Source organism: Heterocephalus glaber, unplaced genomic scaffold, assembly GCF_053883595.1.
Source record: "Heterocephalus glaber isolate CG9 unplaced genomic scaffold, H.glaber_assembly_v1.0 deba00000546, whole genome shotgun sequence".
In the NCBI taxonomy this organism is placed as follows: domain Eukaryota; kingdom Metazoa; phylum Chordata; class Mammalia; order Rodentia; family Bathyergidae; genus Heterocephalus; species Heterocephalus glaber.
In genome coordinates this window covers 41,961,544-41,987,281 of record NW_028258147.1, presented here as the reverse complement: position 1 = coordinate 41,987,281, position 25,738 = coordinate 41,961,544, and the positions used below count along the sequence as shown (strand labels likewise).

The window sequence follows — 25,738 nt, the reverse complement described above, 5'->3', positions numbered from 1 at the left end:
TCTATTCTATTCTATTCTATTCTATTCTATTCTATTCTATTCTATTCTATTCTATTCTATTCTATTCTGTTCCATTCTATTCCTTGAGGTTGAACTCAGGGCCTTCACACTGAGGTAGATCTCCAGCACCCGCATCCCCTTAAATTTTTTTTTTTTTTAAATTTTGAGACAGGGTCTTGCTAAGTGGCCCAGGCTGGGCTTGAACTTTTGCTCATCCTGTCTCAGCCTCTCAGAGTTCTGGGATTAAAGCCATGGTGTGCCACCATGTTGAGCTTCTTTTTCTTTTTCTTATTTCAAGATATGGTTTCACTAAATCACTAAGTTGCCCAGGCTGGGCTTGAATTTGTAATCCTCCTGCGTAAGCCCTCTCAGAGTGGTGGGATTAAAGACATGTGCTACTCTACCCAGCTAGGTAATATTTTTTTTATCTGCTCCCATTATTGTAAACTCTGCCTATCTCAACCTGGAAGCCCCTACTCCAGTATCACCACTGAACATATACTCCTAACCATACTGCAGCCACACTTCCCCTCTTCCCACCTTGCCACCTACCGCTAGGGTAGTCACCCCTAAATAGTATTCCTTGAGGTTGTATAATGCAATGATTTTGTTTAATAGTTCCTTGATTTAGTAAGCCAGCACACTGTATGTTAGTCATGCAAGATTGTCCCATCACTTCAGATGTAATCTAATTGCCTGTCCACTTGGGAGAGATTAGAAATTTATAGTTCAAAGAAAAAGAAATGCAAACAACCAGTAAACACATGACAAGTTTCTTTACCATTTTAAAATTCAGGAACTGCTAATCAAAACAACAAAGATAATTTAGTCAGATTGGCAGAAATTAGGGAGAATGACAACATCTGGTGCTGTTGAAGGGCATGGGAAATAGTGTATTCTCATATACTGTTTGGGTTATAATACTTATTACAAACTTTGGAGAAAATAATTTGGCAGTGCTTGTGCAAATTTAAAGTATATCTAGTGGGACAAGGCCAACATCTAGGGAGAGAAGGTAAGCCCTGGAGAGTTGGGCAGTTCAGAGAGAAATAAAGGACCAGGCCAACAACACCAGCCTCAAGAAAAGCCCATCACTGGCCCAGGGATTTAGCTCAGTGGTTTCACTGCCTGCTATGCAGGTGCAAGGACCCGAGTTTGATCCCTGGTACCAAAAAAAAAAAAAAAAAGAAAGAAAAGCCCATCACTATTGTAATCTACAAAACAGTGGAATTTTACTCTGAAAATGACTTATGTGTGACAGGCTAGAGCTGGAGAAGAGACCCAGTGCAGTGCCTGCAATATTGCCAGAGAGTATTTAATCAGGTGCCATTTTGGGAAGGAGCTGATTAAGACTGAGCCACAATGACTCTACTTCAGGATTTCCAGTGTTACCTTCCCACAGTGACAGCCAAAAGAGACAGCAGCAGAGAGGGTGCCGGTTAGACTTAGATGCCCAGAGAAGTTTAAGCTTAGGCCTCTGTGGTGAGAAACCAGGCCTGGCATGTGTGACTTTCAGAGGGGGCCTAGATCTGAAAGGGCTGGCATTAAGTCCAGCAGTCTGCTTAAACCCCGACTTGTTGCCTGTATCCATCAGAGACGAGTGGTCTAATTGCTTTCTCCATCTACCAGTGTGAGCAAGGACACACCTTCTCTTGGATGGTTGACATTGCCCGGGATGTACAGATAGGAGCCTCTGGAGTGAGGTAGGGGACACCTCACAAACCCACAGGCCATAAAGCTAAGCAGAGAAAATCATGACTTGCTGAATTCCAAGACTGCAGATCCTGGGAAGAAACCAATCATTCAAAAATACAGGTTTTTTTTTTAACTCAATTTTTTTTCTTTCTTTTTCTTTGAGGTTTGGGTTTTTTCTTCCTCTTAATATTTTTTCCTTTATTTTGCTCTTTTTTTCTTATTTGTTCTTTTCTGCTACTTTATATAATATTATTAATTTCCTCAATAGGATCCTTTATCTTATTGCTCCTGCTTCTCATCTTCCATTGATTAGTTTTTCGGATTCTACTTGTTTCATTCTCTGTGTCCCGGTCTCTTTTATCCTTGCTTGTATAACCATTAAGCTTATGAATCTTTATATAGTAAACTGTATACTTTTGGGTTGTTAGTGGAGGTATAGATGCAACATTTAGTACATATTTATTGAATGTCAATATTTGGTTTGTCTTAGTATTTATACTATAATTATAGATCTCTTTTCTATGGTTAAGGGTAGTACATTACTGCTTCTTACAGTATGTCAATATCCAGGTTTTCTTTGACACTGTTACTGTTATTGATTTTGTTGCTATTGATTGATTTTTCTCTGTATGCCAATATCTGGATGGCCCTTGTGTCATTAACAATTCTGTGGCTCATTCCCAAGGAACTGGGTGCGGGCCAAATACACTGCACTATCCCTTTCCAAATAAATAGAAGTGGTTGGATCTTGGGACAGAAGCAAAGGTCATACCCAAAGTGTATCACTGAAAAGCACTTACTAAAGAGGTCTCCATACTAGCAACAGTCTTCCACTATAATCAACTCGCAAACCTTAGCACAAAACAAAACACCAGTAGAAACATGAGCAGACAAGGCAACAAAATGCTTCTAAAAACCCTCAACTCCCCCAAAGCTAATACATGGGGCATTGAGGGAAAGAGACAGTAAATCAAAATCCACACAGTTGAATTATTTGAAAGTGTAATAGGAAACTTATAAAAACCAGACAAATAAGGTGCTCAGCAAGCTCACAGAAGATAAAACTGAAGAGAGAATGGATTTAATAAACAAAATGATAAGTGAGTTTAAAGATGGCACTAATAAAAAGCTAGCTGAGCAAAACAAAATGAACAAAAACATGAATGATCAGTTTAGCAAAGAATTAGTCTTTAAGAAGGTACCAAACAAATTAAAGAGATTAAAAATCTATTGAGGACTGGGCATGGTAGTGCATGCCTATAATTCTAGCACTTGGGAGGCTAAGGCAGGAGGATCACAGCAAGTTTGAGGCTAGCCTGGGCTACATAGTGAGTTCAAGGCCAGCCTGAACTACATAGTGAAACCCTGGCCCCCCTCCCCTCAAAAAACAAAACCTATTGAAAGTATGGTCAGCAGAAGCAACCAGTTTGAGGACAGTGTCAGAACCAGAAGACAGGGTTGCTGTTGGAGAGAGACATACCTTAAAAACAAGAGAATATGAAAAATGGATCCAACAGCTTCTAGATGATACAAAGAAGACTACGATTAATTGGAATTAGTAGGAAGTCAGAAGATAGCACAAATGGCATTATATACCTGAAATAATAGCAGAAAACTTTCTAAGTAAGGGAAAAGAATTTAATACACCTCAGTGAGGCATATAGAACCCCAAATGGTCATGATCAGAAAAGAACCTCTCTGTAACACATCATAATTGAAATCCCAATAATCCAACATAAGGACAGAACCTTAAACTGTTAGAGAAAAGCAAGAAATCACTTATAAACCAAAATCCATTAGAATTATAGCAGACTTTTCAGCACACACCTCAAGTCCAGAAGAGCTTAGAGTGAAGTATTTCAAACTCTTAAAGAAAATAGCTTCTAGCCCAGACTGACATATCCTACAAAACCTTCTTTAAAAATTTGTAGAGAAATGAAGGCATTTAGATGATAAAGAGCACCTAAAGAAACTCGTGACGACCACCAAACCAGCACTTCTCTAAATTCTCAAGGATGTGCTAGAAATAGACGGTGAAGCTAACTGTGCCTAAAAGTCTAATAGGATGAATATACTAGGTAGTTAAATAGAAGGAGAAAAAGAGGAAATGAGCAAGAAGGAAATAAAGCAATGACAGAAACAAGGCAGTACCTTTCAGTAGTCACTCTCTATGTGAATGGTCTCAGTGCTCCAATCAAGAAACACAACTGGCAGGGGCCTGGGATTTAGCTCAGTGGTTCCGCCGCTTGCCTCACAAGTGCAAGGTCCCAAGTTCAATCCCTGGTACCAAAAAAAAGAAACACAACTGGCAGAATGAATCAAGATAAAAAAATTCAACAGTATGCTGTATAAAAGAAACACATTTAACACCAAAAGAAACTTACAGACTGAAAATGAAAGGGTGGAAAACGATATTTCATGCAACAGGAACCCCCAAATAAGCAGGTATAGCTATCTTCTATTCAAGCCAAAACTCATCAAAACTGTAGAAGACTACTTATTGGTTAAGGGAACAATCCAACAGGAAGAGATAGCAATTACAGTGGTACTTTGTTTTAGGATGGTTTTGTTTGAGAACTCTGCATCGGGTGACAAAGAATCGTGGAAGGAATTAAGTTTGTGAACTGAGGCATCACTGTATTGCCATATGTGCACCACACAACACCCTACTTCATAAAATAAATACTACTGGACATAAAATACCAAGTAAACATTAACACAGTTATAATAGGGAACCTCAATACCTCACTATCACAAGCAGATCAACCAGAAAAATCAACAAAGAAATATCAGAGTTGAACCTAACTTTTGAACAAATGGATTTAATGGTTATCTGCAGGGTGTTCTACCCAACAACAACAAAATACACATTCTTCTCAGCAGCACATAGAACTTTCTGCAAGGTGGACCACATAGTACTACCCAGTAAAGCATGCTTAAGTGAATGTAAATGAGTTGAAATCATTCCAGGGTTACAGTGAGGTATGAATGAGATAATGTAGGAAAAGTACACGGAATGGTAAATATTAGTTCCTTTCTTAAATGCTGGTCTATCTACTTTTCTTCTCGTTAATTAATGGAGACTTGTGAGGAAAATCTAGAGCTTCTAAATAATAGGAATATTATACATTTTTTTCCATTCTAGTGAGAGAAAGGATTATTTCGGTGATTTTATCTCTAGATTCTTATAGAAGTTGCTCTTCCTCAGTTGTTTTTTAAAAATGTTATGTGATTCAGAATTTTGAAGTAGTATTATAATGAAAACATTTGAAAATGATACTAGGTGTCTGCTTTCACTTAATTTGTTATCCTTTTTTTTTTTAGTACCAGGGATCAAACTTGGCTCCTTACACTTTCAAGACAGGCGGCGTAACCACAGAGCTAAATCCCCAGCCTGGCTTTCACTTAATTTGATAAACTGTTTTCACCAAGATAAACCTACCATTGTAGGTTGCTCCTACTGTGGTCTGCACTGTGTTACTACCTGCACTGTTATTGGATTAAGATTTTTAAATGGACAGATTCTTTCCTAGAACTGAGAAGAAATGCAAGGAAGGGCTTGTTAACTGAGCTCTAGAAGCCTCCACAGAATGAAACAGCCACTGAGGGAAGAGCATCTAGAAGACAGTTGAGATGTTTGCTAACACAGTAGAGACTGGTTGATTTTATAACAGCTGTATGCAATAAAACATGTACCTTTTTTCATTCATGCTAAAAATATTTGCTTTCTACTTTTTAGAAAAAACAAGGAGAGAAATGACAGCCAAAGGTTCTACGGCAGTAGATGTTCTGCTGTCAACCTTAGAGGTAAACACTATGATTATTTTTCTTTAACTGTGTAACTACTAATAGGAAGCAGTACTGAAGGAAGAAAACCAACATGTGTGTGCACACACATGAAATGTAAATTTTTTTCTTAGAGATAAAACTAGTGAATGAAAACTGGTTTTATGTTTTAAATTATGATTTGGAATGGTGGTGTCATTTAAACATCTGGTATGTATTTAAACATCTAAATACATGAGGTATGATGAAAAATACAGTGTATGTTAAAATAAAAAATTATTATGGTAAAAGACAAATTGCCATTAATTCCCTAAAATACTCCCCCCTGCTTTGAACACACTTATCCCATCATTCTTGCCAGTTTCTGAAGCAGTCGTAGAAGTCTTTTTTTGCAAGTGTCTTTTGTTGTGCTGTTTTTGATGCTTTGATGTTCTGAATTGATTCAGAATGTTTAGCTTTTGTGGTCATTTTGACTTTGAGGAAGAGCCAGAAGTTGTGCGGTACCAGATTATTTCTTTCTATCTATCTATCTATGTATCTATCCATCTATCTATCTATATCTCACAACTTGTATTTTTGAAGTGAGGGGTAATATTTTGAGGAAGATTAATGGCAGTTATCTTTTATTGTAATAAATTTATTAAAATTTAAATATTCATATTTTTATCACATGTCATATATTAATGATTAAATTTCTGTGTAAGGGTAAAAGTTTTGAGTAGGCTAAGGAGGGTGTATTCAGAATCAAAATTTTATATTTTATTTAGTGCAATATTAAGAATAAGGAATGAATTCATGTTCTTTTTTGTTTGTTTTTTTGGTACCGGGATTGAACTCAGGACCTTGTACTTGGGAGGCAGGTGGAGGAACCACTGAGCTAAAGCCCCAGCCCAAATTCATGTTCTTTGATAGAAAGTCTTCACTGCATAAACATGACATTTCTCCCTAAATGGATCTACGAGTTTAGAGCATTCTCAATGAAATACCAGCAGTCTTGGCTTCTGAAGTCTATACAGGGAAAAATATGCAGAAATAGAAAGAGCATTCCTGAAAAAGAAATGAGAAGGGACTATTTCTATTGAATTCAAAGAACATTATAAAACTTTAATAATTAAAATAGTTTAGCAATGATACATGTAGATGGATATTAGTGTAACAAAATAGAAAATCCCCCAATGCTTATGAGAATTTAGTACTGTTTGGTAAAGGTGGCATTTCACACAGAGGATTGAGGGATTACTTAATAAGTGGAGTAGGACAAATTGAGTGGGATAATGTACATACTAAATGATATAACCCTATAACAGACTTTATCCTGTAGGCCTTCAAAAATGAAGCTCTTTATTTATATGTAAATGCCAAGGTACAAAATAGTATCCATAGGGCATGTATTTGGTAGAAAGATGAGTTGAAATGACAAATTTCTCTTGCAAGAAAATAGCTCAAATGACTTGTAAAAATTCTTACAGGCAAGGAGAAGAGACTGAAGTAATGAGAATAGTTAAAATCTGAATATATTTGTTCCTAGAGAAATTGGAAAGGTCTTTGGAAAATATGAGTGGTTTCCAGCAGGTTCAGAAGTTTATAAATCACAAGTTTTCAGTGTTTTAATAAAGCAAACTATTTATTTCAGAACACGAAAGATCTTCAAACTACGCTAAATATTTTAAGCATTCTGGTTGAGCTGGTATCAGCTGGTAAGTTTTTATTCTCTTTGATTTCATTTCTAGGTGAATAGTCATCAGCAATGTATTATGTGTACTTTATTATTATTTTTTTAATACTTAGAAGGTACTCTGATACTGGAATTTGGAAACTGAGGTGCCATACTCTTTGGTTGTTGGTTTGTTTTGGTATATTCAAGTGTCCTTCACATTACCTTCGCCACTCTAAGTTTCAGAGCCAGAACCTTAGAATTTGTGCATCTCTGTGTTTATTCTTTGTGTGCTATTTTTATCAGTAAATGAAGTAAACTAAAATATGATTTCAGTATATTTGTTTGACTTTAGAAGTCATCATTTTAAATATTTTTTGAATGCTAACAAGTTGTGATACCTACTAGGGAAGATTTACTGTTCAAAGATTTTGTTTTGATTTTTAAATTTTAGGTGGAGGCCGAAGAGGAAGTTTCTTAGTTGCCAAAGGTGGTTCACAGATACTGTTACAATTACTTGTGAATGCCAGCAAAGAATCTCCCCCACATGAAGAGCTGGTGGTCCAGGTTCATTCTGTTCTTGCCAAGATTGGACCAAAAGGTCAGGGTTTCACCAGTGTGATTGTCAAAAGCTAATACCGTGTTTGTAACCTTGTTTCTACCTTGAAACTGCTTAAGTTTTAAAATCTAAAATGGTGCTTTTTGTTGGTTTTAGAAGTGGAATGGATTTTTTTAGTCATCTAGTTACTTGTAAGAATTGAGGATATGAAATTCGCAAATTCTGTTAAGGAGAGAAAAAAGACAGATATTTCAGAATCACAGTGTGTCTCGTGTTTGTGTGCCTGCATGTACCTTGGGTCAGTGAAGTTCTTCCTCTCTTGACATCCCATGTTGGGCTATTCCAGCCTTATACTCTTGCCCTATTCCCTTTTCTGCCCCTTGGTACATTTTTCAAACCATGCTTTACAAGTGTATGGAGTATTTTAAAAATCATCCAAATTTACAATTTTAATTTTTTCAGGTTAACTTCATATTTGATGATATGAATTCATAATATAAATTTACAGTGTCATTGCTATGTGACTTTCATTCAGAACTTACACTTAGTAAATTACTTTGTCTTGTTTTACATAGATAAAAAATTTGGAGTGAAAGCTAGAATTAATGGAGCGCTGAACATAACCCTGAATTTGGTAAAACAGAATTTGCAGAATCATCGCTTGGTTCTACCTTGTCTTCAGCTTTTACGAGTATATTCTGCCAACTGTGAGTGTTTTGGAGTGGATTTTAGTTAACTTAGTAGTGTGAAATTATACAAAATGAAAATTTTAAACTAAATTCTGTAAACCTCTCAAATTTGTGGAAATAGAAAGAAGATTTAATATAGCTTGTTGTAACTACTAAGTTCAGCTACAAAAGCAACGTGGGATAAGAACATGAGAAGCTGGAAAAACTATACCTCTTCGGATTTTCATGAATAAAAGAAAGCTAAGGACAAAGGCATACAAGCACAGTCTGCTGGGGCTAATTATTTTTCAGCAATCAATAGGGAATTAGCAGATCAGAAAATAAATCATAGATGAGCCTCCAGGAAACTCGAGAGGAGAGGGATCACAGAGAGATGGTCTTGGGTAAAATGTCTCCTAAAACATGGATGTTCAGTTAGCCACGGTAGGTCCCAAACCTGGGAGGTGTGCGTTTTCCTTTCAGTTTTTGACTGTGAAATTGGAGTGTCTAATGAAAGAACCTAAAATGGAATTGTAGTATATGTTGTTACAGAATACTATCATTGCAAAATAATGATAAAGTGATAGATGTATGTGTTTATGTGTAGATGTATAAACACATATACGTAAGTGTGTGTGCATGTGTACCTCTGTGACATTGTGGCTAAATGTGCTCAGATTGCTGTGAACACTTAAATTGTGAATATCTATATAATTATAAACAACATATGAAAATGGATTTGATATCTAACCAAAGAAGTTAATGGAAACAAACTGAAAGAAAGTAGAGGAATGAAAGGAAAAAATAACAATCATATGTTAGAAAATAGAAAGTCAATTTAAAAATTAAGGCTGAATTGGATTAGAGATAAAACAGAAAAACCACGTAATATGCCAATGAAGGAAATGAAAGACAGCACATAGAGGAATGAAATAGTGAAGGAAATGGTACAGTTAGAAGGGATAATGGAGTGATAAACAGGAAAGATTTCAAACCATCCCACAGAACATTAGGAGCTGCACTTTTGGCAGCATTTTATTGATTCAGCCCCTAGAAAGCTGGCCAAATGCTTTATTTGTAATTTTAAAAAATAATATTCAGAATTGAAATGGTAGGCACAGACTTTCTGTTAGATAATTGTTTGCACATTGTATGAAATGCCAAAATTGTCCCCTCCTTTTCCTTGAGTTGCTTCAGTTAAGGTCCATATTACATCTCACTCAGACCTTTGCCATCTACAGTGTCTCAGGTCCATTTTCTCCAGAGTGCTGTAGGTCCTGACCTGTTTATTGAAAATGCAAATCTGTTCATTGAAAATGCATTTTGTTTTTTTTTTTTTTGCGCAATTCCTTGTGCCTGAAGGAATTAACTTCAAAGATTTACCATAATTTCTTTCTTCCCTTTCTTTCCCTTCCTCCCTCCCTCCGATCCTCCCTTTCTTCTTCCTTTCTGTTGAACCTCCTGGGGCCTTTGCATGGAGCCCTTTCTAATTTTTTGAGAAGGATCTCACTAACTTTCTCAGGTAGAACTCAAACTTGTAATCCTGCCTCAGCCTTCCCGAGTACTGGGATTACAGATGTGTGCCACCGCACCCTGCTCCTAATTTATTTCTGACCTTCTTTCTCCACCTCATCTTGCCATTTGTGTGTTTTGTTCGATACTTTGTGTTTAACAGTGTGTAACTGCACATACGATATTTGTTGTCTCAGGTTTATTATGCTGATACCCCTGTCTTCAGAGACATTCTTGAACTGTATCTACCCATTAACTTCAGCTCTTTTCCTAGCTAACTCCTACTTATATTTCAAGTCTGTGCCAAAGCATTATTTTCAGAAATGCTTCCGTCTTACCCTGAAGAGGGACTCCTCAGTGGTGTACCACAAATAACCCACAACTTATAATCTATTTACAAAGTAGTTTAGTAGTTATTCACAGTTATTTCATTCTCTACATTGTTTTCTCAGGGAAGAGACTTTATTCTTGTTTCTCAATCCCCTTGTCACTAAATTTATTGAAGAAGCAAATGGAGCAACTGAAGTATCTTTTTTATAATAACATTTTTTGGGGATATATATAACTGGTTTCAGAATTTGTTTGTATCTTCCTATAAAAACAAAGCCCCCCCCCCCGACTTTCCTTCAAGTGATTAACTAAGGTGGATTCAGAGTGACTTGAGTTCACATTTAATGAGCACTTTGTATAAGTTTTTGCTGGGTATCCTGAAGTATACACATTTTTAGTTATTAAAATTTTCAAATAATTTTGCGTTTTTTTCTCCCCCTTTCAGCTGTGAATTCAGTAACCTTAGGGAAAAACGGAGTTGTGGAACTGATGTTTAAAATCATTGGACCATTTAGTAAGAAGAATTCAGGTCTTATGAAGTGAGTAAATGTTTGAATATAAATAGAGGTATATGCTTTATTATTCTGGGCCTCATTATCTTGATATTTATAATGATCAAGTTGATTTAAGTTGTATCTAGGGTCTTTTAGTTCTTAGTGATTTTATTATGGTAAAGATTTTCTTTTGTAAAAATTTAATTTTCAAAAATATACCAAAGTTAGAAAAGTTTAGTTTCACTGAATACAGTATTTGTAGAAATTTAAACTAAACATTTCTAGATTCTATAAGAGGAAATAAAATAATTTAGAGACTATCATTCATGCAGAAACATTTATTGAGTGCCTACTATATTCCCTACCCAATTTTGCAGTCTCTTAATGACTACTTCCTTTATTCTCACTATTACATGAACATGTCTTAAGTTTATACATTTCTGCTTTGTCAAAATCATGTCATTCTTTTGTCTTGAGATATGTGTAGTTACAGATATTTAATTAAGATATATTTTATATACAGTAGTACTTCAGTTCACGCATTTAATTCTTTCCATGATTCTGATCAGAATCTGAATTGGATGAGAACCGAAAAATTAAGTTTGTGAACCAAGGTACCTCTCTATATATCTATATGTGTATTCACTGATAGTGGGCCTTTTAAACTAAAATGAAAGCAGTCTGTAGTTATTTGGTTATACTTATTTTTTTTAAGCCTAGAGGTCATTCTTTCATTTTTTTATTGTGGAATTTTTCAAATGTGTGTAATAGTTGATACTATATTATATTAAACTAGTTAATGGTATAAATTAACCTAGAAATTAAAAAATTATCAACATTCTACCTTTTTTGTTTTATTTCTTTCTTCTCTATGTTTTTCTTGGAGTATTTTTAAGCAAGTCCTAGATACTATCTCTGGAGTGAATTTCTCACAATATTACCATTTCTCTCTTAAATACATCAGTATATAACTCTACTAAATAAGTATTTAATAACCAGAATACTGCAGTGATATCCAACAATTTTTAATTCCTTAATACAAAATACTGTGTGTTCTCCAGTTGTCTCAAAATTGCCCTCTTGCAGTTGGTTTGTTACAACCAGAATCCAAACAATAAACATACATTATTCCTCATACTTATGAAGTTTTCAAGTCTACACCAAAGTACCTGTTACACAATTTCAACAATAACATTCTGATATTTTTATTTCATCTTTTTCTTCCCTGCCGTTATTTTTTCCTGGAGTGTTTAAAAGCACATATCAACCATTCTGTTTGATCTGCAGATTCTTTAATATGATCACTATCAGGTACAGGCCTTCTTCTTTATTACCACATTATTGTTTCTGTGCCCAGCAATAGTAATTTCTTATTATCATTTTATATTTTTGATGATCCAAGAAATGTCTTTTTTTTTCACAGTTGGCTTATTCAAATCAGAGTCCAGATAAGGTCTATACATTCTATTTGATTGATATCTCTCATAATCTTTTAGAATCAATAAAAGGCTACCTATTTGTTTTGGTTCTATTTTGTTGTAGGACCTATGTGATACTTCTTTGGCATGTTCCATGTTCTAGATTAGGATAACACTGCTGGGATCATTTTACATACATGGTATCCCTCACATTTTCCGTATGCTGACAGAGGTAGTGACTTGACTATATTTACTCCTTTTAAAAAATCGAGATGTTTCGGAGGTAGTGCTAGGTATATGAGTGACTCCCTTAGAATGTTCCCGTACATAATATCACTGATGATTTAGCACTCATTCTTTGCACTACCTGGATGTATTGTTTTATTGGGGGCTGCCAAATAATGACTTTGTAATTTTTTCATTTCCCCCGTTCTCTATTTATTACCTGTGAGTCTTATACAGGAGAACTTGTCTACATAAACTATTAGGTTAAATTTTACTCATGAACAGGGAAGAGTTCAGAACATTTCCAGTCTTTCCACCCTTTCTTGTTTTTTGGTACCAGGGATCGAACTCAGGACCTTGCTCTTACAAGGCAGGTGGCAGAACCACTGAGCTAAATTCCCAGCTACACCCTTTCTTATTTTTTATTTTTGGTACCGGGGATGGAACTCAGGTCCTTGTGCTTGCGTAGCAGGCGGCGAAACCACTAAGCTAAATCCCTGGCCTCACCCTTAGTAAAAAGTAAAAAATTTATAAAATGTTTTGGGGTCTTACTTGAACATATATTTAATAAATATTACTTGGTATAGTGGACATGTTTACTTATAAAGAGATTACATACATTCCTAAAATATGTGATGATATGTAACAAGATAAAATGTTTGTATCAATCAATTAATTAACCAATTTACAGAGTTGATGTAAAGTAGTGGGTTAAAGTCAGCTCTGGAGGCATGGAGACTTGGATTTGTGTGTAGCTCTGTCATTTACCTGCTCCAGAATGTGAAGTAACTTACTGTTGTGCCCCTGTTTCCTGTCTAGAAAATGCCAGCAATATTAGTGCCTTCTTGCAAGGTTATGAGGATTTAATGAGATGATTCCTATAATTAGCACATTGCTTATATCGTTCCAATTTTAGTATATGTGTTGCCAAAGCGAGCACAGCACATTGCTTGTGTTAATATATATATAGTTTAGGTAAACAGTGTAGTAGTGTTGGATTGAATGAGTTGTAGCTAATACTAAAAGTATGTGTATATCTGAGCTACATCTCTATTCTGCTTTTTGGTTTTTTTTTCTCAGAACCAGGGGTCGAACTCAGGGCCTTGTGCTTGCCAGGCAGGCGCGGTGCCACTGAGTTAAATCCCTGGCCCTCCATTCTTATTTATTTATTTAGTACTGGAGCTTGAACTCAGAGCCTTTATATTGGGCTGCCTTCCCCTATTCTTTTAAAAAAAATTTTCAGAGTCTTGCTAAGTTGTCCAGGCTGGGCTAGAACTTGTGATCTTCTTGCTTCAGCCTCCCAGAGTGCTGGGATTACAGGGGTGCACCATCATGCCCAGCCCCTTTGTTTATTTTTATGTCATAGCTCCACTTAATCTGTAGAGAATTTCATAATTTATCTTTTATGTGATGACTATGATCTTTTTTTATCTAAGATCCATTACTGTATTGTAACTAAGTTACCAAATATAATGTAAAATGTCCCTAGGAGAAATGGAACATTTCAAAATTTCTGTTTATAGTGGACCACATCGGATATGTCCAGAACTATGGAAAAATCAGTGGGGTTAAAACTTCTGAGAAAAGTACACAATTATCTAAATTATACCTGCATTTTTTCTCTCTCTATATATTTTTACTGAATAAATTATTATATTGTGTTTTTGTGAAGCAATTTCACACAATTGATATTTTAAGATATTACATCTATTACCATACATTTAAATTATAAAAATTAAAGACAACAACACTGATTAAATTAGTATATTTTATATATTTTGGTCTACAAATCTTTGTTTTATGATAATTTAATTTTTTTTTATTCTTAATTCTATTTATATTTTGAAAATAACTTTTTACTTTAAAAAGAAAAAACCATTCAATGTCTAAAACATTTATTCTTTGGTCTCTTGTCATTTTTACTAATCTGAGAGCCCCTCCCCACTGTAAGAAAGCTCACACATCTGGAGCTTTGTGTTGTGGTTCTTTCTCAGCAGCACCCTGCCCTAGTGGGGCAGAATATTGAGGGAGCTTTATGTCTGAAGGGCTGAGGTTCCCGTTAGGGTTTTCTTTCCTTTCTAGGGTTAGGCTTTAGATTTAAAACTCTTGATCCAGACGGAAGTAACTCGGCAGTTGTTATAAGTGTATCCTCTTGAGTTTTCCCATGTTGGAGGTCTTGCAAGGACTCACCCACAGCTTAAAAAATATACACAACTTTATGGATGTAAGCTTTGCCTCCTTCACTACTCCTAAATGAGAAAGCCTTTTGAGTTATCATTGGTTATATTCTTCTATGTGGGAAATAGGAAGATTGGAAAAATATATGAAGAAGCATAAATTATTGATACTGGGAAATTTTAATCAATTAGCATAAAACATACTATCTGTTTTACCAGATCTGATATTTTAAAATGCTTGTATAAGTTTTACATATACTGGCTTAGAAATGTCACAGAATTTCAGAAATTCCTTTGTACTAAAGTTTAGTACCTTTTAAATAATGTTTTGGTCACAATTTTAAGGATGTCTTTGAATCAAACTTCATACTTCTTTTAATCTAATGGAAGTATGGAACTAGCCTGATGGAATTTGGAGTAAAACAGAACTGTGTTCATATTGTACCTTCCCAGAGTTGAAGAATAAACATTAATGAAAGTGTTGTAGTTTTAGGATTAGAAGCTCTCAGAAGCAGTTTTACTTGGCTTAAGCATGTTGCAAAACAACTGTCCGTGGGGAGAAAGACTTTCTGAAAGTCTTAAGATTTTCTATAGTTTTGAATAAAGAATTATGTGTAAATGAGAAAATCTTATATGAGTTCTTTGTAAGAATTCATCTCATATATTTTTTTAGTTTCGTAGGGATGCTGTAATAAATGACCACAAACTTGGTAGCCTAAAACAACAAGTTTATTGCCTCACAGTAAACAAGTTCATTGCCTCAGGGTAATGAACCCTGCTTCTGAGACCTGGTGGAGTGTATGTGTGTGTGTGTATGTGTGTTGGGGGGGTCCTTCCTTCCTTCTCTCCTTCCTTCCTTCCTTCCTTCCTTCTCTCCTTCCTTCCTTCCTTCCTTCTCTCCTTCCTTCTCTCCTTCCTTCCTCCCTCCCTCCCTTCCCTCCCTCCCTTCCTTCCTTCCTTCCTCTAGGTTTTGCCAGTTTGCTGCCATTTTGGCGACCCCAGGCAGCTCCAGCATTCCCTTATCTGCCTCTGTCGTTGCACAGTGATGTTCTCTCCTTGCATGTGTTTGCACATTGTCCTGTCAGAGCCCAGGCATGTTGAGTATGGGCCTGACTACTCCATGAGGACTTTATCCTAATTAGTTACTTTGCCAAGGACCCTGTTTCCAAAGAAGGTTACATTCTGAAGTCCCAGGGGTGAACATTTCAACGTAGATATGGATGGGACACAGTTCTACCCATTAGCGTGATTAACAGCAAGTCAGTTGTATATACTCAATAGTAGATACGATTTTTGATCTTTTACTTTGTTGTTAGGTGTCTTTGCTTTGCAAAGAGTTTTAATTATCTAAAATGTCTTTCACAAGCCTTGACTTCTGTCTGTAAGTAGAGGTTGATGTTTTACATAGGTCAGGGTAAAAACAGTTGGCAAAGAGACTGTCTGTTAGCTGGGTGTGGCGGTACATGCCTGAAATCCCAGCATTCTAGAAGGCTGAGGCAGGAAGATTACAAGTTTGAGCCCAGCATGGGCAATTTAGTATCTTAGGGAGACCCTGTCTCAAACTTTAAAATACAAAAGGCCTGGGGATGTAACTCAGTGAAGGCTTTGGATTCAATCCTAGAACAGGGCCAAAGGGCCTGCTTATATTGAATGGTAAGATACACGCAGGGGGGATTTGCTTCTTAACTGTGGGACTTATGTGTGGGATTCAGTGAGTCTTAAGATTTTTAGAGATGATTAGTGCTTGAGGAAGTAAATATTTTGTCTCAGCTTTCTTCCACTTTTTAAATAAGTATTTATGACATACAGCAATTAAACAAAGTGCTATTGAAAGAGGGATTTACTTAGTTCTCTTGTAAGACCTGATTGCCCAATGTATAATCTCTCTCTCTCTTTTTGTTTTTTTGAGATGGGGTTTCCCTATATAATTCAGGCTGGTCTCGAACTCACTATGTAGTCCAATCTGGACTTGAACTCAGAGTGACCCTCCTGCCTTACCCTGTGATCTCAGGAGCGCGGCACCACACCCAGCTCTGCGTATCTGACAAATGAATTGTACATATTCAAAGTGTACAATTTAATAAGAATTGACATATGGAGGATTTTAATCTACATTATTAGTGTATTCATTCTTTTACCAACATAAGTTGTTAATACTTTGTTACCGAGGAAAGCCCCTGTGAAGACAGAGAAAAGCCTAGAGTTTTGACAGTCATACTGTGGTTGTGGATGCGTAGCTAAACCTCTGAAGCTATCATGATAGTTATAGAGATGTTCAAGGTCACCACCCAAACCATTATTGCTCTCCTTGACAGTTCCTCCCTTGCTTCTTTCCTTTGGCCCAAGGAATCACAGCTCTCCTTTCTGTCACTAGATTGATTTGCATGCTTACCAGTTTTACATAGTTGGAACCACATAGTGCTTGTGGATCTGGCATCTTTCATGCATCGTGATTATGTCTAGGTTCATTTATGTTTCATATATCTAGTCCTTCTGATCATTGGGTAGTATTCTCAGTGGTATGGAGGTACGAGATATGCTATAATTTGTTTATCTGTTCACCTCTGGATAGACATTTAGGTGTTTGCCGATTTTAAATCAGTCTTTTCTCTTTTTTTTTCTTTTGGTACCGGGGATGGAACTCATGATCTTGTGCTTGTGAGGCAGGTGGCAGAACCACTGAGCTAAATCCCCAACCCAGGTGTTTTCCGATTTTGGTGGTTACAAATAAAGCTGCTGTGAATGTTTGTGTGCCAGATTTTGTATGGTCATATGTGTTTATTTCTGTTGGGAAGATACTTAGGAGTAGAGGCGACTGAATCTAATGGTGGCTGTATGTTTAAATTTTAAAAAATATGTCCTTCCTTAATTAACACATTTGACTTTCCTTGAGCAATTTGAACACATGCAATACAATTGTAGTAACTGCTTTAATGTTTTCTAACACAATGTCAGTTCTAGGTTAGTTTCATTTGGTTATTTTCTTCATGGGTCTCAATTTTTTTTGCTGAAATTTTTTTTCTTCTTTAGAGATGGAGATCTTTTAATCATTTGCTGATAGATTTTTTAGTGCTATATTATGTATCTAGATACTCTATAAAAACATGGATATTTAAAATTAAGTTACTGATTAAGCAATAAACTTGTAGAATAAGGCACAAGTAGAGATTAATGAGGCAGTAACAAGGGCCGTGCCTGGTACTTTTTGATTCGGTGCCAGATACTGTGAATTTTACCTTGTTAGGTTCTGGATATTTTTGTATTTCTATAGCTATTCTTGAGTTTTGTTCAGGATACAGTTATGCTACTTGGAAATAGTTTGATAAAAGTCATTTAGATTTGTTAGGTAGGATTAGAGCACTGTTGAGTCTGAGACTGATGTTTCCCTGCTACCGAGGCCCATCTGTGAGTGCTGCACACCTGAATGGAGGTTCCCGAGCTGGCAGGAAGGACAGTCCTCTGTGAGTACAGTCGCTGCTCTCTGATCGCATAGCATGGCGGTTTTTGCAGTTTCGTTAGTTACTTCACGCACAGGTACTGATCACTGTGTTGCTGAAAGTTCAAAGAGAAACCTCTGAAAAACTGTGAACTCCTCTTTCTGTGCTGCTTTTTCTTGCCCTGCCCTGTGCAGTGTGACCACTTAATTCCCCGGACTCTCCATGTCCTTGGTTGGAGAGTTTCCTGGCAGGGAACATGGTGTGCTCTGTCCAGGTTTTACCTCTCTGTCCTGTGCTGGGTGGCTTTCTTAATGTGTGATGAGGTGGGGCAACTGGAGCACCTGCCTTACTTGTTTTGGTCTCTTATGGATGTCTGTCTTTCATTGCATAATCAGTTCTTCCATTTTGTCTATTTTGAGAAAAGCTCAGATGAGAAGGCAGGTCTAGTTCCTGTTATTTCATCTTCTCTGAAAGTGAAAGTTAGGGTTGCCTTCTTTTTTTAATGATTATAATCATTAATACATACTAATTGTACAAATGAATGAATGGGGTTCACTGTGATGTTTCCATACATAGGTACATTGTGCTCTGATCATGTTCATCTACCCATCTTCTGTCTTCTCTCATCACCTTCCTTTCCACTTCCCCCATTCCTTCCTAATCCCTAATAATCCCTCATCTATTTTCAGGTTATTTTTTAAAAAAAGTTTTTACATATGAGAGAAAACATGATACTTGTCTGTGTCTGGCTTATTTTGCTTGATATGATATCCTCCATTTGTATCCTCTTTCCTGAGAATGACAGTATTTCATTCTTTATGACTTAGTTTTACTCTGTTGTGTATATATTTTATATTTTCTTTTTCTATTCATCTGTTGACAGACACTGAGGCTGGTTCCATTTCTTAGCTATTGTGAATGGAGATGCAATAAACATGGAAGTGCAGAATATTTCTTCTGTATGTTTACTTTATTTCCTTTAGTATATACCTAAGAGTATGATAGCTGGATCATATGGTGGTTCTATTTTTAGTTTTTTGAGGAACTTCCATACTTTTTTCCATAGGTTATACTTTCAGCCTTGTTTAAAGGTTCCTTTTTCTCCATATCCTCACCAGCCTTTGTTATTTATTTATTTTCTAACTGGGATGAGACATAATTATATTATAGTTTTGATATACATTTCCCTGGTGACTAATAATATTGGGCATTTTTTCATCATATTTATTTATTTATTCATATTTATTGGTGACTTATTTTCCTCTTTTGAAAAGTGTCTATCCGTTCTTTAAAAAATGTTTGCCCATTCTTTAAAAAATGGATCACTTTAAAAAATTTTTTTCCCAGTTCTTTACATATTCTGGATATTAACCCTCTGTCAAATGAGTAGTTGGCAGAGATTTTCTCCCATTCTGTAGGTTTCTCTTTGTTCTGCTGATTGTGTTCAGTGCAGAAGCTTTGTAACTTGACAGAATCCCATTTCTCAATCCTTGCTTTTGATTGCTGTAATTTTGGAGTCTTATGCAGGAAAACATAGAGGAAACATATCAAGATATTGGCATAGGCCTTACATGAAGGTCTTGGTCCATTTCTGAGTTTATTTTTGCACAGGGTGAGATGGGAGTCAAGTGTCAGTCTTCTACATGTGGATATCCAGTTTTCCTAGCACCATTTGCTGAAGAGACTGTCCTTTCTTCAGTGTTTGTTTTTGACACTGTTGTTGAGAATCACATGGCTGAAGATGTGTAGGTCCTCTATTTTACTCCATTGTTTTGTGTCTGTTTTTATGCTAGTACCATGCTGTTTTGTTATTATGGCTCTGTAGCATGTTTTGATTTTTTTTTGTTTATTATATATTTATTTTTGAGACAAGATCTTACTATGTAGTTCAAACTGGCCTCGAACTTGTGGCAATCCTCCTGCCTCAGCCTCTGAGTGCTGGGATTACAGGCATATGCCACCATGCCTGGCCTTGTAGCATGTTTTGAAATCAGGAATTGTGATGCCTCCAGCTTTGCTCTTTTTGATGGATTGCTTTGGCTGATTACATATGAATTTTAGGGTTTTTTCCTAGTTTGTGAAGAATGTCATTGGTGTTTTGATAGGGATTGGATTGACTTTGTAGATTGCTTTGTGTAATATGGACATTTTAATGATATGAATTTTTCCAATCCATGCTCATGGGAAGTCTTTTCACCTTTGAGTGTCTTCAGTTTCTTTCTTCAGTATTTTATAATTTTCATTGTAGAGGTCTTAACTTCCTTAATAAGGTTTATTCCTAGTTATATTATTTTTATTTCAACTATTGTGACTGCAATTGCTTTTGTGGCAGTTCCTTATCAGTGTATAGAAAAGCTATTGATTCTTATGTGTAGATTTTGTATCCTGCCAGTTTACTAAATTCATTTATCAGTTCTGCTGTTCTGGTGGTAGAGTCTTTAGGTTTTCCTGTGTATAGAATTATCATTTGCAAATGGGGATAATTTGGTTTCAGTTAGTGTATCTTTTTTCTTTTCTCTTAATTTCTCTGGATAAAATGTCTAGTACTGTATTGATGAAAAGCTGTAAGAGTGCACCCTTGTCTTGATTTATCTTAGGAATGATTTCGGTTTTTTCGCCTTTGAGTGATGATTATGACCATTCCACATGATGTTGGAGCACTGCACTATTATCGCACTGGGCCCTGTCTCTCCAGTTAGGTGTAGTAGTGTTAGTTTTAGGAAATTATATGCTCCATCCTCCTGTGCATATATATTTAGGATCATTGTATCTTAATCATCACATTTATTGACCTCTCCAATGAAAATGAAGTTCTGATTTATGAAAGAAATGCTTACCATACTTAAAATATTTATAGAACTTCTTAGCTGTGTTAATTTTCTGATACTTAAAAAGATCTGCTTAGAAAAATTCTTATACATGGGGAAATTGTAGATAAATTTTCCTATTTGATGTCTTGATTTAGAGAAAATTTCTCACAATAGTTACAGGATTACTACTTTATAAAGTCTCTTATCTGGCTACCTTCCCAGGTCTGTTTCAGGTTTGTTCTACTCAGACTTAAGGTTAGCATAAAGTTTTTCCTGCCTAGTGTTCTTTACTCTGTGTTGTTATTGTTGTTATTATTATTATTATTATTATTATTTATTATTATTATTATTAGTATGGGGATTGGACTCAAGACACTTGAGTTACACTTGCCAGACAGGTGCAGCACACTGAGTTACATCCTCGGCCCTCAGCATTATTACTGATTCTAAAGTGACATGTACTTCCACATGAATTCATAACCCATTTACACAGAAAGATTTTAAATCTTGAGTTGTATACATTCCAAAGGTCATCAAGGTGCAAACCTTCGAGGTTTCAAGCCCTTGGAGTTGTCCTCTTGAATAATCTTATACTTCTAACATGTAGAAAAAGGACTGCACAGTGTGTCACTGTTTTCAAGTGTAAGATAACACTTCCTGGTCCTGAGCCCCTGCACCTCTCCTTGAAGGTTCAGTACATTAGTCTGCCTCTTGCATGTCAGACAGGAACCTTTTCTAGGCAGCAGGCTCTTTGGACTCCTGTGTATGGTGAGTCAGTACCTCTGGGAATTCCCTAGGGTAGCACTCTAATCTTCACTTTTCATCCTGAGGAAGCAGTTGTCACATCTTCCAGAGGGAGATGTCTTCAATTTACAAATCACTGTGACAGGGACAAAAACCCTCAAGACATTCCAGAATAAAATGCAGAGGCAAGGCCCACAGTGGCTACAGAGCTACAGCTTCCTGGGTGAGAAATTGGTCCTTGTGCTCAAGCACTAGAGAAGTCCAGCAGCAGCAGCCTTTTGTGCTGGGTGCATAGTCACCATCTGAGAATGATGCTTGGTGGCCTCTGCCAAGGTAGAAGGAGCTCCCCTCCCTGGGTGGCAGACCCTGAAGCCTACCTCCCTGCCCTTGGACCCTCCAGGAGAACCAAGGCAGACAGGGAGAAGGACCATGCTGGCTGTGCAGCAAGTGAGGTGGGGCCTGTGGCATGCTGAGTGCAGCTCACTTACCTGTCATTTCAGATTGTCTTCTCAAAGGGAAACATTTCTGCTTTCATAATTTTCTTTCTCAACAAGTTGCTTTTATTATTTATTTTCCATATCATTGAGTTTTTATGCAACTGTAGAGATGCTCCATGTCCATAAAACAGGGCAATTCTATAAGCCAAAAGTGTTTTAAGAATTACAGTAGAAAGCATGTATGTAAAGCACCTAGAATGGTGCCTGGCATTTATCAGTCTTGCCGAACCCTGTCTTTTATTCCTTTTGAGTTTTATTTTATTTTTATTTTTATGTATTTATTTTTCCTTTTGAGTTTTATAAAGAGCAGTTTCAGCTGGGGATTTAGCTCAGTGGTGCCATGCCTGCCTTGAAAGCACAAGGTCCTGAGTTTGATCCCTGGTACAAAAAACAAAAAGCGGTTTCACTTGGAAGATCCATTTAATTCTGTGTTTAAGTTTGACTGATTTTAAAGAAGTCCTTATCCACCCTAATTGTGATAAATTTACAGTCTCCTGTATTTTTTATTGCACAGCTATAAAAATGTTTGTCACTGGTGATTTCATACATGTAATGAAAACTCAGTACATAGTTGTGTAATGTTCAATTACTTCTAACTCTCACTGTCAGCATTTCACACTGTTTTTAGAGAGCTGTAGGTACGCATATATAATATTCGAAAATGGATGTACTTTGTTTTTATTTTATGAGTATTATTATAAATAAAGGTTTGAATGTTTGCTTTATTTGTGTCAAGCCAAAGTATAATTAATAAGAACTTTCTCTTCCTGGGCATTTGTTGAACACTTACTTTGTGCCTAGTCGTGGATCACTGTTTCAGGGTTTACTGTGAATCAACTTCCCTCTTGAATCTTTTAATCAGTTATTCTTTTTACCTTTTCCTACATCTGTTCATGTTACCTCTTCTCTACCATTAATGTGTCAACTTTTACTTTATTCCCTTGTTTTTGGCTTTAATTTCTTGAGTATATTTTTCATATACTGTGCAGATTATAAAATTATCTGTGGAAGAGATGTTTGTTTTCTAATTTTACACCTATGAAGAAATTGCTACTGTGGGTATCTAGTAGGCATTCAACAAATGCTTGATGGTGAGTGAAATGCTTAGTTAAGTTTGATAATATACATACTGTAATGTATATTACTGACATCTTTTAAGAGGTACTATAGTATGTAGCCTTACGTTTTGAAAGTTATTGAAATTAAGTGCCATTTTTTTAGTAACTTATTTTTGAAAAATTATTTATTTTCCATAGTGGTATTATATACACTTTTATAGCTTATTAATGGCAGCTGATTTCACTTTGTGTAACTGAGCAGATATATCTATCTATCTATATATATATAGATATAGATATATCTATGTATCTATCTATATAGATATTGTCAGTCTATGGGGCTATTTCCTTGTCCTTTGAGGGACAGTAAGAGTTTTGTAGATAATAGTTAGGCTTGTTATTTATTCTCTTCGGTGCTTTGTAGCTAAAAGATAAGGGCTCTTTCTTCTTCTTCCCAAACTTCCAAGTTCCAGAATGTTTTATAGTAGATACTGCCTTAGGTATGAGAATTGTAGCTTGATAGAATGGAAATACTTGAATGCCAGAAAGTGAAATTATCCATAGAATTTTGTAGCTATAAAATTATTCTGTGTTAAAGCTTATATTTAATTCCTTTGCCACTCAGGGCCTTTCGTTCTTAATAGTGTGGTTCCTTTGTAAACTCTTTCAGGGTCAAATACAAATACAACAATTGATAGCATTCATTTAACTTTTGACAGAAAGATTTAGACAATGTTAGTTTTTTTTCTGTCTTAACTTTTTTTTATACACTATATCAGTTTTCTTTCTGATTTTAAGCTGCAGGGAGAAATGCATGTAGAGAAATACCATATATAATTGATGCTCTAATAACAGTAAATCTTGGAATAGATAATAGAATAATTACTTATCTGACAAGATTGTATGAATTTATAATTGTAGATTAATTTTACTAGTTTTGTTGTTGTTTGTGTTTTCTTGTTGTGTTGACAGGGTTGCTTTAGACACTCTTGCTGCATTGCTAAAATCAAGTAAGTTTTTAAATACTAGAAATACTAGATTCTTTTTTTCTGAACATTCTATTTACTGTGTTAAAGAAACTGGAAATACAATTTAGTCTACAGTTTTAAGCTAGTTTATAATATTCTAATGTTGAGATTGATTTTAATTTCTAGTGCAGTAGCTATCCATCATAACTGATAACCTATGTTTACTGAGCTATACTTTATCTCGGACATTTATATAATTTTTTCAAGCCAGTTCATTTCCTATTTTTAGGAAAAGGAAAATAACTGTCATCCATCATTGTTTTGAAGAAATGAAACTAACATGACATTGAAAAATTTTAATATAAAAAATATCTTGAACAACTATTATTGCTGTATATAACATGGTTTTAACTTGGAAGCTCTTACTAGAAATTTTGTTTCTACCATAAATTCTAATTTATAACATTTTAAAAAGTGAGTGTTAATCTAAATCTACAGACTTAAATTCATTATAAAATAAAACTCTTCATCTTCAGAACTGAAGCATTGGAGTAGATGTGTCTTACGACGCTTTTGGAGAATAGTCATATATGTTTATATGTTTTTCACAGTCCAAGATGCTCAGTATCTCTATTTTAAATATTAAGTTTCATCAGTAGTTGCCTGGATGATTGGTTAATTAAATTAATATTTTCGTCTTAATATTTAGTCTCAAACATCTCTGTTGATGACTGTCATAGGTCCCATCTTCTCACCCTATAATTAACAGGCAGTTGGTAAGCTATCAAGGGTGAGACTAATTGCCCTTAAGTTTGAATTGCTGGAGTTACTTTTTTAAATGGAGCAAATGATTAATTGAAAACCTGTTACTTGATAAATATTTATTAAGTTTAAAAAATCACCTAGGTTTTAGTATTATATCAGAGTTCTCATTTGACAGTTTCATTCTTGAAATGAAATATATGGTACTCATTTAGGTTATCTGTGTAGTTTTATTTTCATATGTGACGTAATAAACTTTAGAATGAAATCACATTAACTTCAAACAGTATTCTATTTTGCTTTGATGTGCTTTGACTTTGTAATTCAAACTATTTAAATGTTGATTCTTAATAAAGGCACATACTTTTTGAGTGGATCACAGTAGTTTTAAAATTTTATTAAAGCTTAGTGATTTCAGAATCACTAATGACAAAGGCAGTAATTGTAAGTCAGTAAAAACTAAAACTCTCAGAAGTTTCAAGTATTTTATAGAAATCAATTAACCTAAGATGATGAAATATTGTATCTTCAGTTTTAAGTAGTAGTTTTCCTTTTACTCCTACCATTCTTTTTACAAAGGAGGATGGTGGATAAATATACCTGTTACCGCCGTCAGGATACAGAAAGGTAACTGACAAGTAGTTTAATATATTTTCAAATGACAAATGTCACTGAATAGGATGAAATTTAATAATGGAAAGTGAGTTTTTTTTGTAGTACAGTGCATATTTTTAAATGGACCATAGCATTTTGGAGCATTCTTCATTAATTTATATTTTTAAAGATTCCTTGTATTTAAAGGATAAATTCAATTATTAAGATAAATGTTGGGAGAATGTAAGGTAAAAAATAGAATAAAGAATGTAAAAATGGGCAGCTAAACTGCTATTGTTGATGTGTAGGTTAAACTCAGCTTAAAGATAAACTTAAATTTTCTTTTAATT

General features: G+C 35.4%; 1 protein-coding gene across 19 annotated transcripts in view; it reads left to right on the top strand.

Moving 5' to 3' along the window:
• The window catches only part of Agtpbp1 (ATP/GTP binding carboxypeptidase 1), a 205,994-nt gene that overhangs the window by 46,559 nt on the left and 133,697 nt on the right, over positions 1-25,738 (top strand). For 18 of the 19 annotated variants that reach the window (XM_087204808.1, XM_087204799.1, XM_087204794.1 and 15 more), the window contains 6 exons: positions 5,435-5,502; positions 7,115-7,178; positions 7,590-7,736; positions 8,270-8,401; positions 10,650-10,743; positions 24,037-24,074. In XM_087204808.1, coding sequence (XP_087060934.1) covers positions 5,435-5,502; positions 7,115-7,178; positions 7,590-7,736; positions 8,270-8,401; positions 10,650-10,743; positions 24,037-24,074 — 543 coding nt within the window. Of the gene's footprint in view, positions 1-1,629; positions 1,704-5,434; positions 5,503-7,114; positions 7,179-7,589; positions 7,737-8,269; positions 8,402-10,649; positions 10,744-24,036; positions 24,075-25,738 lie in introns of all 19 variants that reach the window. The other variant, XM_087204801.1, reaches the window with a different exon arrangement.